This window comes from Dioscorea cayenensis, chromosome 6 (assembly GCF_009730915.1).
Source record: "Dioscorea cayenensis subsp. rotundata cultivar TDr96_F1 chromosome 6, TDr96_F1_v2_PseudoChromosome.rev07_lg8_w22 25.fasta, whole genome shotgun sequence".
In the NCBI taxonomy this organism is placed as follows: domain Eukaryota; kingdom Viridiplantae; phylum Streptophyta; class Magnoliopsida; order Dioscoreales; family Dioscoreaceae; genus Dioscorea; species Dioscorea cayenensis.
This window is the reverse complement of record NC_052476.1, coordinates 1,482,955-1,495,027: the sequence shown is the minus strand read 5'-3', so window position 1 is coordinate 1,495,027 and position 12,073 is coordinate 1,482,955. Positions and strand designations below refer to the sequence as shown.

The 12,073-nt window shown below is 28.9% G+C and overlaps 1 protein-coding gene across 1 annotated transcript; it reads left to right on the top strand.

The window, feature by feature from the left end:
• Positions 1-8,415: 8,415 nt before the first annotated feature.
• On the top strand, positions 8,416-10,556 carry LOC120263772. Its single transcript, XM_039271748.1, has 5 exons — positions 8,416-8,699; positions 9,396-9,559; positions 9,662-9,936; positions 10,039-10,130; positions 10,218-10,556. The coding sequence occupies exons 1-4, from the start codon at positions 8,615-8,617 to the stop codon at positions 10,109-10,111; spliced, it is 597 nt and encodes a 198-aa protein (XP_039127682.1). The 5' UTR covers positions 8,416-8,614; the 3' UTR covers positions 10,112-10,130; positions 10,218-10,556.
• Positions 10,557-12,073: the final 1,517 nt, after the last annotated feature.

The window sequence follows — 12,073 nt, the reverse complement described above, 5'->3', positions numbered from 1 at the left end:
TGATTGAATATTTAACTCTTGATATATAGTTGAGATATGGTTGAGATAGAATAGAGCCATTTATAAAAAATTAAATAATATTAAAAAGTATTGATAAAATTTTTATTCAAGTATAGGATTTTTGAAGTAAAAAAGAAATTTAGGTGTAATCTGATTATTTTTGAAAAATTAAAATATTTATAAATTAAAATTTAAAATGAATTTCCTGTTTTTATGTCCTTTTCCTTCCTGCTCATTCCCCCAATAATAAATACACTCTAGAGTTGAGTGCTTGAAGTATGGGTTTAATTCTAGGGCTTATCCAATTATCACTATTGCATCATCATAAGTAAAATAATATAAATTTAGTTTTTATTTTATTTTTAGTTTATTACAATTACAATCAACACAATTACTATTAAAGTCAAACAATATAGATATGATCATATACCTTTTATTTGACTAATATGAGGATAAAGTTATAAATTTACACTCTATAATCAGGGATCCTACATCACTACGTTCAACTTATTTTGAATCTGATAATGAGTGTCCCATAAATCAAGCTTTTCACAGTGAAGTCAGTGTCAATAAACATAAAGTTTTTTAGAAAAATTAGTCTTTTTGATAAATTTAAAAATAGTAAATTTAAAATCAAATTTATCTAATTAATATATTACTACAATATATATAGTACAAACACCAAATTCAAACTTATAACCAATATAAGAAATTATATTAAACTTTACAGCAACAATGTTAAAAATATTAAACCCGAAGAGTCTATTCTAATTAGCTAATATTTTTTTAAGAAAAAAAAGAAAAATCTTCTCACAATGCAATTTGATTTGATTGGAACAATTTATTGGTCAAATGTCACCTCAAATTCAAGTCATTTGGGATATTATTCTCAGATGGAAATTAAGCACCCCCCCTTACTTTATTGGGACCCAAATTTTTTGTCCACAAGCCTTGTTTGGTTTATCTCCCAAGCCACATGCTTTTCTTTTTTTGCTTTTTGGCCCCACTCTAATAGTTTGACATACAAATTTAAATTGTTGGAATGTATATTCAAACATCACTTGTGATGATGATGATAAGTTCCAAATATCAAAATTTGCTTCTCTCTTTTATTATTATTATTTTTTCTTTTGAATTTTGAATTTAAGTTTTGCACATTCACTTCAATGCTCTCTTGGGATGCCCACTTCTTTTCCTTGCAAAACTTACATGCCTACATTTCCATTTTATTATCTCTATTCATTTTAGGAAAATAATAATAGCAACTTTCTATTAAAAAATATTTTTTAAAAAAATATATATATGAACAGTGATATTGAAAATTTTTTATATGTTTTTATATTGATTTTTTTTTTAAACAAGCCCAATAAATTAGATATTAATAGAGTTCATGGGGATTCTACCCTCATTTAAATCATGTTTGGTTTAGATAGAGAACCTGGTACTAATAGATCCATTTACTTTTCTATTTTTTTATTTTTTATTTTTGTGTTGAAATTTTTTCTTACATGATTCTGTATTATTAATTTTTAAATAAAATATTGAAAATAGTCCTAATATAATAAAGGTATTTTATAATTTTTATTTCAATTTAGATTTAAAATAAATAAATAAAATAAATAGGGATATTTTAAATTTATGATTTTTTTTTTAAAAAAAAAATCTTAGGAAAGTTCATCGACTTGTTCAAGGACTATTTTATAATTTATGATTAAAAAATTGAAAACTTGGAATGACTTATTGTTGTTTTCCTCGATCTTTCCTTATATGATAAATAATTCAAGTGGATTCTTTTTAAAAATAAATAAATAATAAATCTATTCATGCTTGAATGATTGAGTAGATAGATGCACTGGAGGATATGGATGAAGATGAGTTAGATATCATATGCGTTAAGTTTAAGAATAGTCCAAATTTAATTAAATAATAAAAAAATTGGTCTATTTGTCCAATCAAATCTATGTTTACATTACTGTACTTGGCTTTACATCTCATCTTTTTAATGATACTGACTCAAATTATCATTTAATTATATTATTTAATCCTATATTTTGTATTTTATATCATCTTCCTAAATTAATTCCTTTTTTTTTCATTCCATAAACCTACCTCATTAAAAATTTCAAATCTTCCCCATGTTGTATTCATTCTCAATTAAATAAAATTATTTGAAAAAGCTAAAACTTGTATATACATTTTTTACAATTTCTATATAATTAAGAGTATGCACCTGAACTAATAAAAATCTATTTGTAGGCCTTCACTTGACTTTCATAAAAATGAGCTATAAACTGCATTCAAATTCAGGATATTGACACTATTATATCTGGCGCATTTTAAACTCGGACAAAAATAATCTTTTTACTGCAGTCTACTACAATGTAATAAGTGAAAAATTAACTGAAATTGTTTTTAATCTAACTGAGATATTATAAAATACTACTTAAGGGTTTTTGCAAATTTTTTTTAAATAAATTAATTATATTCCAAACGTGTATAAAATCGACACGTGGATTCCATAGCGGTTTTCCGCACTTCCAGTGGTGGTTTCCAGAGGACGCTGTTTTACGGGAAAGTGTGAAGGATTAGGCTTGTGATTTCGGGAAACGCACTTCCCAACTTGCACGTGTGACGGGAAGTGTGCTCTTTGGCTGTGTTTGCATGTGCTATTGCCCACCAATCAATTTTTTTCTTTTATTTTTATAATTTTTATTATTTTTTATTCATTTTTTTTTTGGGTATTATTATTATTTTCTAATAAAAGTCTTTCTCATGTGGGTGGGACACATGAGGTCGACACCTCGCTCATTATTTCTTTCACGTGCGTGCTCAAAAGGGACCACTAAAATGGACCCAAGAGTTTGACACCGATTGCTTGGTCTAGGTAAGTAACCATTGAAAAAAATTTCTCAAAAAAAAAAAAACCCCTATATAAATGGGTAAATTTTTTTTTATCTTACCATGGTAAAAAACATATTTATTTTAAAATTATATATTTATATAGCAAAGAGATTTATGAAAAATTGAAGTTGTATTGATATATTAGACATGTCTAGTTTATTTAGTGTTTTTAGTTATAATTTTAATAAATTATCACTATTTTTGATATAATTATTCTGTATAATAATTTACAATAAATTAAGGACGTAAGAGAATATAAAGGAATTATCTTAATCATAAAGATTTGATTATGATATTATTGTATTTATGTCATTTTAATAATATGGATAAGTCACACTATAGAAATGGATAAATTCATAAGAAAAATCATTATCATATGATTTAATTAAATTGCATAATTAATTATAAAAAAATTAATTAAAAAGAATATGAGCATAGAAAAGGACAAGAGAGGGATGAGAAGGTGAGGGTGATCTAACAATGATAAGGAATATTTATTGTGATCAATTAATTAATTAATTAATGAAAATTTATTAAATTAATTAGTTAAATTAAATTAAATTAAAATTCTTTTTTTGTGGTGGCCTTGTGGTTCATGGATTTTATGCCAATGAAGGGCAAATCACATGCCCATTTTGGCCCTTTCTGTTCACCAGTCCTTGTCTTCTTTTCTTTAATTAATTTTTAATTAATTATCTAATTAATTAATTAATTTCTTTTTGACATGAGGGGCACGGGACCCGTTAAGAAAAGGATCCGCTTTCCATTAGATTTCATTGCTGCTCCTCGCCGATTTTTTTTTATCCTTTGCCGATGAATTTATATAATATATATTATATTATATTAAATGTTGATCTTAATGCACACTGGCATGAGAAGTATAGCCATTAAATTAATTTTTTTTTTCTACTTAACGAACATCATGTAAAATATCTAAACTATTTAACATATTAAGTTTTTTTAACAATTATTTGAAAAACTTAATTTTTTATAATTGAAATATTAAACATTATTTCAAATTAAAATATTTTACTTATATATAACATAAGTGTTGTTTCAAATAATAGATGTTTGAGTCACCATCCATCTCTTTTATAGGGTTTTAATATTTTTCTCTGGAATGGTTTAGAACTTTCGGGGGTCATATGTTGACAAATAATAATAGTAATAAATATTTAAAATATTTAAAATAGGTGATTATCCTATTTCTCTTTCAATTTAAAGGTCGATGGTCCAAATTCTAGCAGTAGTTTATTCTATAATCCTCTAAAAATAAAATAAAATTTAAAGTGTTTGATTTTCTTCCTGAATTATTGTCATATTTCACATGGTAATTTTTGTTATTTAATCCTTTTATTATAAATATAAATATTCTATCCTTGAGGTTAGATATTTGACAAATCAATTCGATAAAATGTAAAGGTGTGGTGTTCTTCCCCTAAAAACAAGCGAATATATTTATTAAGTTATCAAATACTTTATGCTAAAAGAAAGCCCTTTTGCAATGCATGCCATCAATCAAAGTCATGCTCAAAATTTTTTTTTTAATTACAATAAAATAAAGTGGCATAAAATATTAAAATGTCAAAAGTGTGCAAGTTGGTGCATGTCTTTGATGAATTCAAGTAATAAAACATCAACATAATTACAAATATAAAATCTCCCCACTCTTTGTCTAGGCATGTGTGCAAGATAAACAAATAACATTGAGCTTTTGAGATGGAATTTTAAAAATCTAATATTCATATTTAAAAATTATATTTTCTTTACATAATCAGCATAATTTTCAATAAATAAAAAAATCTCTTTGAGAAATGATATTTCACTTCTTTTCACTATCAAAATCAATAATTCAAGTTTATTCCCTTTTCAAGTGTCTTATTTATATTTTAAAATAAAAAAAAAATCTATCAAGTGTCAAAAAATGGTCTATTGTTTCAAATGAAGTTGAAAAGTTGTTTTGTCCATATTTCTTAAAAATAAAAAATTTCTCTGAAATATTAAAATAATTATGTATAATGTTATTTTTCACAATTTGCAAAAAAATAAAATAAAATAAAATAAAACAAAACAAAAGAAAAAAAAAGGGGCTAATTATGTTATCGTTTTTGACTTTCAACTTAGTTATCCCTAAGGCTCACATCAAGTAGCACGTGATTAGATGAAGAAAGATATTATATTTAATAAATAAATAATGATTTATACATATTTAAATTTATCACATTGCTTTGGTTAAAAATGTTGTACTACTGTGTGCCCCCACAAAGCAATAAAGTGTTTGAATATATACTAATTCATCTTTAGACAAGCATGTCATGTTGCCACTTAGACTAATTCTCTCTTCCACTACTAATAAAACATGGGGTTCATATTTAACGGTGCTATTAAATGAGACTCCAACTTGCCAACTCAATGAGTCATATATATATATATATATATATGTATATATATATTGTTAATATTTTGTTTTAATTTAATAATAAAAAACTCAACGGCACCTTAGTTTATTGATATTAGATATTATGTGTGTGGGCAAAAATAAGAGCATCAAATTCTCATCTCTCAAATGAGAGTGCATAATATATTTAAAAGATTCAAGCATATTACTGACAAACGGCATGTCCATATTTATCAAAATAATAATAATAATAATAAATAATAATAATAATAAAGTTAATTAATTATTACTAAATCATAGTTTGATTTAAAGTTAGACCAAAAGCATTATATGATAGTTTAATTGGTCAATGTTTGGTTAATGTTAACATCACATGCCCTTTAGTTGACTGTGTCAAACTAAGCACAAAATAAAATTTTATTTGAGTGTATTCCATGATCTTCTTTTATTAATGGGTGTAATGATGGAATGATTAATTTGAATAATTGCTTAATGTGAGTTATTTGTTAATTAGTTAATTAATTAATTGCCACTTTGGAATTAGCACCAAAGTACATTGCATACTTAGTTATAGGGTCTTTTTTATTGTATTAAATAAGGAATTAATGTCTTAAAGCATGTTGATTAATTAAAGGTTTTAATTTTAAGAAAATTGACAAGCTATCCTTTGCCTCATCACAACTTTCGTTTTTTAATGAAAAAGAAAAAAAAAAATCCCAATCTTATTTGTTCTTCATATCTAGCATTTCTTTATAAGTTCATTTATTTTGCAAAATTTGAATTAATTAATTGATTAAATGTGTTTCATTTATCAAATTACTTTATTGTTAAATTTAAAATAAATGATTCAATATATAAGGGGAAAGCAAAATTTAATAACTCATTTAAAAAACTCAAGGAAAAGTATTTGTAGTTGCAATTCTCCAAAAAAATTCAAATTTTTTTAAATCCCAAACCATCCTTGATGCAAAAATTTTTTATATATATTTAAATTAAATTAAAATTATAAAATTATTTCCACTTTTATTTTTTTCTAACATATTCATATTTGCTCCATCATATCTACTCTTTTCATAAGAGGGTGAGCTCTCTCTTTCACATCTACTGACATATTTGTGCCTTGTGTTTTGTGTTACACTTTTACAAATCTCAGGTGCTAACGGTATTTTTAGTATTATATCAAAATATTAATAGTATGAAATTGGATAAGAAATTTTTTTAAAAAAAAGTTAGAAAAAGCAAAAATAAAAGTGACAGGGACTATATGATAATAATGAAGGTATTTATGGAGTTTTTAGTAATTTTATTCAAAATTTAATCACAAAAATGATGATTATTCATCTATATTTGACCACCTCTTTTGTCCTTTTATACTTTTTCTCCAATTAAAGTGCTTTATCCACTTTAATTAAAAAAAAAAAGTTTTCTTCCCTCATTTATATATATCTTTGGAATTATTATGTTCATGTGCTAAATTGAACTTATTATGATTTGAAAACAAGATTCTTTTGCTCCAATATTTGGGATATTCATTCAATAAAAACAAATTTGCATCATTCCCATACATAAAAATAACTGTTCTATAGAACAAAAACAATTGTTCTATAGAACAAGATAAAGGCCCATATATTTAAAAAAAAAAAAAGGTCAAAATTGTTATTACTAAAAACAAACTTTATTATGTAGAGAATCATATTCTTTTTTTCAAAAAGAAGCCACATACATACATGATACATCTTTGTGTCATTTCAAATAATTGTGTTTCATGATAAAACATGGTGCATAATATTCCAAAAGGCTTATTATTTTCCAGCTTTCCAATATACCAATAAATAAATAAATAAACGTGGATACTTTCCTTTGGATTTATTTCATGTGATTGATACCTTTTTTGGTAACTAATTCAACCCCTTTTATTTCACCAAAAACATAATCCAAGATGGAGGCTTTCTATTAGTCTTCGAAAATAAATAAAAAAAAACTTTGGCTTATACTATCTTTTCAAATAGTTCTTTGGCATATATATTTTATTTAATACTTATTTATTAAAAAATTAAATAACAAGCACTAATTTTACATTGGTTATATAGAAACTTTGTACTTGTCTCCCCTGTTATGAATATAATATCTTCATCCAAATCTCCAAATACATCACTTTTTATTAAATAATTGAGTAATACATATCATAAAAATAACCAATCAGGCTCTAACCAGCCCGATCTAAGTGAATATAAAAAGTACTTAACATGAGAGGTTTATTTTTATTTTTTTTATAAATCTCGCAGTATTTTGCTTGAACTGATTTAGAGATGATGGCCGAAAGAAAGCCAGCACGTTAAAAAATTTACTATATATACTTCATATAACTCTTAGTATTTTGTTTGAACTAATTTTGAGATGATGGTTGAAAAAAAAGCAACACATTAAAAATCTAAAAAATTCAATATATATAACTCTTAATTTTGTTTGGACTGATTTAAAAATGATGGTCAAAAGAATGCCATCACGTTAAAAATTTTAAAAAATTCACTATATATATTTTTAAAAAATAATCACTCTGGTAACAAACATTTCATATCCAACCATTATTAATTTAGCATACTAAAATAATTTTTAAAAAATTGGGAAAGTTGGATTGGTGACACCAAACCAAAAAAAAAGAAGATAAAATGTGAGTTTTTTTTTTAAGTGTGGTTGGTGCACAAGAGTGAGCCAGCCAGCATTGCTATTACCACACCCATAATTTTTTTAAAATCCACGTCATCCGCGTGAACTTCTTTTTCACCGTTGTTAATCAAATCACCCTCGTGATCTTTGATATTTATTTTCTGCTCCTCCGCGTGACACCACACCGCCGAATTTGGCGATTAATCGCCGATCCAAACGAGTAATCGCCAGCTCTTTATCATCGTGTCGGCCAAGATTAGGAATCTAACTTGAAAGCACGTGGTCGGTGACGGGCTCAGCCGGTTTGGGTGACCGGTAAGCCCCGGTAATTTGGGCAGGTGGTCGTGGTGGGCACCCACGTTGAAATCGGACGGCGTTGATTGCGCGGTCGGGAATCAGGTCGTGAATTATATATATAATGTTTTGTTTATCGATTTTTTTTTGGGTTTCTATTTTCGTACGCGTTGGTGAGAATAAAAGCCTCAGCTTTTTCGTTTGTTCTTCGCTTGCGGCGAGTTGCAGAGTGGGAGGAGAGCCTGGGAATGCTCGAAGGCCGTGTGGGAGTGGTAGGAAGCTCGTCGGAGGGTTTGGAGACGTCGTCGGAGGAGAATTAGGTGTGGTTTTTATCCATTGACTGGTTGGTTGGCGATGGAGTTGGATTTTTTGGGAATTAGTGGGAAGGATTCTGGGGTTGTGGTCAAGGAGGAGACGAGAGGAGGACGACAGGATTCAGGTTTGGTTTTTGGTTAATTTTGTTGTAGAAATTTATCTTTTTTTTTAAAAAAAAAAGTTGTTGTGGGTTGATGGGATTTTGAGATCGGTCTCGTGCTTTGTGGTTTCTGGTTGGTGTTTGACTAATTTGAGGTTTTTTTTTAAATTGCTGATGAATTGATGGTTTTGTACTAAAGTTTTGATCTTTTTTAAGTATTAGGTGTTTTAGGAAACTTGCTATTTCTGCTCAAATCTAGAGAATTTTTTTTGGTTTTGAAGTTCATATGGTGTGATTTGGTTGTTTGGGATGTTTACTGAATTTTCAGTAATAGATAACTAAATTGTCTCTGAATTGTATTCATGGTATGTTTGTACTTTATATTTTTTTGAGTTTTGTGGTTTCTTATTATCTGATTTATATACTGCTGCAGTTAAGCACTGAATTTTCACGAAAGATTTCATGCTTATGGTATCCACTGAAACAATTTGTAGCTGTGAATGTTGTGTTTCATTGATTATGTATTAATTGCTTGAATTAGCTAAAGTTTACATTCACGTGATAAAATTTCAACTTTAATCAGTGTTTCATGCTTGATTTATTGAAAAGTTTGATACTTTGAGGTTAGAAGCTGTCTTGAGTTATGAAAGATTTAGATTGAAGTCTTGATGTTGCTTTGAAAAATAATTTTTTTCCCTTATTTATGCTTTCGACTTGTAGCGTTCCTAGTGGGTTCGAACTTGGTGTGGCCTTTCTCGAACAAAGTCTCTACCTTGCAGCAGTTCATGGCTTACAAGGCTGCCCAGGAGGAGAGGCCAAAAAAGATTGTTTTTGATCAATTCTCCTCGTCAGGTTACCCTCCTATGTCAACCATGGATTCACAGGTATTGATCCGTGGATCAACCTTTCATATCCATTTAATTCATGTATTGTTCTGATCATGAACATTGAAGTGTTTGTGTTTTTTCCTAATTTTGAAATTGCAGAAAGGCATGCACCAATTGCCCATGCACCCATATCAATCCCCAAATAGTGATTCCTTGGGTGTTTCTAAACACCAAGTGAGTGAAATTCGAACTTTTCCGGTGGTTTCCCATCATTCGATTCCTGTACCAACAAGCAGCCCTTTCTTCCAAATTCATGGTGCCCCAAATGGTCCAAGCCTCATGGCCACCTCAATAAAGCAGCAAGCTTTTGTCGGTGGGATTGCAGAAGCAAACTCCGCCGTTGTTGGATCGACGGTTGGTGCCTTTGCTCCAAGGTAGCAATGAGACGAACATGTTTTGGCATGTCCTTGTCGTATTTATATCGTGTTTGCATTCATTTGTCGATAATACCTTAAAAAACAAAAATTTGTGTATAGGAGCCCTGTCGAAGCCCTCATCTACAACAGCACAGCTTACGATATTTTATGGAGGGGCAGTGAATGTGTATGATGATGTGCCATTAGATAAGGTATAGTTTTTTGTCACACTCTATCGTGGCAGTTCTAAGATGGTTATTCGATTGTCGTTGTATTTTAATTATTAGTTTCTTTTCCAGGCACAAGCAATTATGTTTTTGGCAAGTAATAGTTCAAACTTAACTTCGAACATGGTGAATCCAAGGACTGAAGCCCCGATTCTGACTCCTATCAAAGCAACAAAGGTTGAAGGTTTGAATACAAACCAAACTAAGAACCAGAGCCATGCGGCATCGCCTTGTTCAGGGGCTTGCAACCACCATGTCTGTGGCTTCACACATAGGACCTCATGCTCTTAGTGGTTCTAGCGTTGCGGATGACAGAGCGGGTGGTAAAAGCTGTTGGGAACATTGGCTCCTGCGAGCCAGAACGAACCTCCTAAAACTGCCACTCAACCCATAGTGCCTACTGCTTGTGTGCCAATGATGCCAAGAGGTATAATTTTCTATTGAAACCGGTATCTGCAACTTTCGATATTAATACATGATTTATTTCTGCAGCTGTTCCTCAAGCTAGGAAGGCGTCTCTTGCCCGATTCTTGGAGAAGCGCAAAGAAAGGTAAAATATTTCCTTCCAATTGTATCTCCATTTAAAATTCATGTACCATCAAACCAATCTTCTTGAATCACTGATAAAACATGATGTCCTGTTTAATTTATGCTTGTGCTTATCACTCAAGGTGTTCTTTTATGAAACAGAGTGAGCAATGCTTTGCCTTATGCATGCCCGAAGAACTCGGGTGTCACCTCCGGGATCGAAGATAATGTATGCAGCAAAACTTCATCACCGGACATCGCTCTCTCGAGCAATATGGAGCAGTCATGGTGTGCAGCACAATCGAAGAACACCGACGGCAGGGACTCTCCAAGCACTGAACTAGAGATGTAATAGTAGCAGCTCAAAATATGGTCATCACCTTCGCTCAACGCCACCGTATTTTATCTATAGCCATCTATCATGTAACTCTAAGCTTTTCGATTCAATTCTGCATCTCAAGTATGAAGTAAACAGCTCTATGAAAGTATATTTTGGTAGGTGTATTTTTTTTTTTTTGGTCATATGTTGTTATAAGAGCAATTTGCAGCTACTGACTGTGTAGCTCCTATGTTAGAAACTCTATTTCATTTCTCCTTTTTGTTGTTATTATAATGTATTAAAGTACACTACTAAACAGGGTTATATATATATACTAATTCTTTTCTTTTGCTTACCTTTCTTGTCTCAAATTGATATTTATTTATTTTTTTGTTTTTGAATTTTTTTGTTATTATTGCTAAAAAAAAAATTCTGATATCAGTTAGATCTTATAATTTATGAAATTTTTTTTCAAATTAAAAATAAAAAAAAACAAAAGCAAATTTATAAAAATAGATTGAGAAAACCAAAGCCAGTCATGGTGGATGAAACATGAGACGTGGATGTTTTGGGTTCTTATGTTGCATGGTTTATTTGCATATTTACACCTGTAATATTATGAAATTAGATATTTACTTTTATAAACTTTTTTTTTTAATTTATTTTTTTACATGTTACATCCTTCTCACATATATATATTTTCCTCCATAATAGTAATAATAAATTGTTATTAACTGTCACCAATTATATATATATATATATATATATAAATGGACCCACAAATGTGAAGAGAGTGGGAGAAGTCATATCTAGTCTGAAAACATGAATCACGTTCTCGCTCATGTGTGGCTCAAATTGAATTTTGTTTGTTTTTGAAGTCCTCGTGATTTGCACAAGAAAACAATATGGAATCATTTCTCACTTTCTTCAATGACCACCACTTGTTTATTTTATTCTCTTTATTCCTAAATCACATCTATAATATATAATATATAATATATTGTTTTCTTCTTTTTGACTTCGTTGTATATTTTAATTTCATAATTTAAAAGTTATATATATAAATATATAAATATAGATA

What these genes read in the sequence shown, in the direction of transcription:
- LOC120263772 (XM_039271748.1), top strand. Translation starts at nt 8,615, where the DNA reads ATGGAGTTGGATTTTTTGGGAATTAGTGGGAAGGATTCTGGGGTTGTG. An exon ending in AGGAGGACGACAGGATTCAG is followed by an intron (nt 8,700 to 9,395) that starts GTTTGGTTTTTG and finishes TTCGACTTGTAG; the next exon opens with CGTTCCTAGTGGGTTCGAAC. An exon ending in TGTCAACCATGGATTCACAG is followed by an intron (nt 9,560 to 9,661) that starts GTATTGATCCGT and finishes TTGAAATTGCAG; the next exon opens with AAAGGCATGCACCAATTGCC.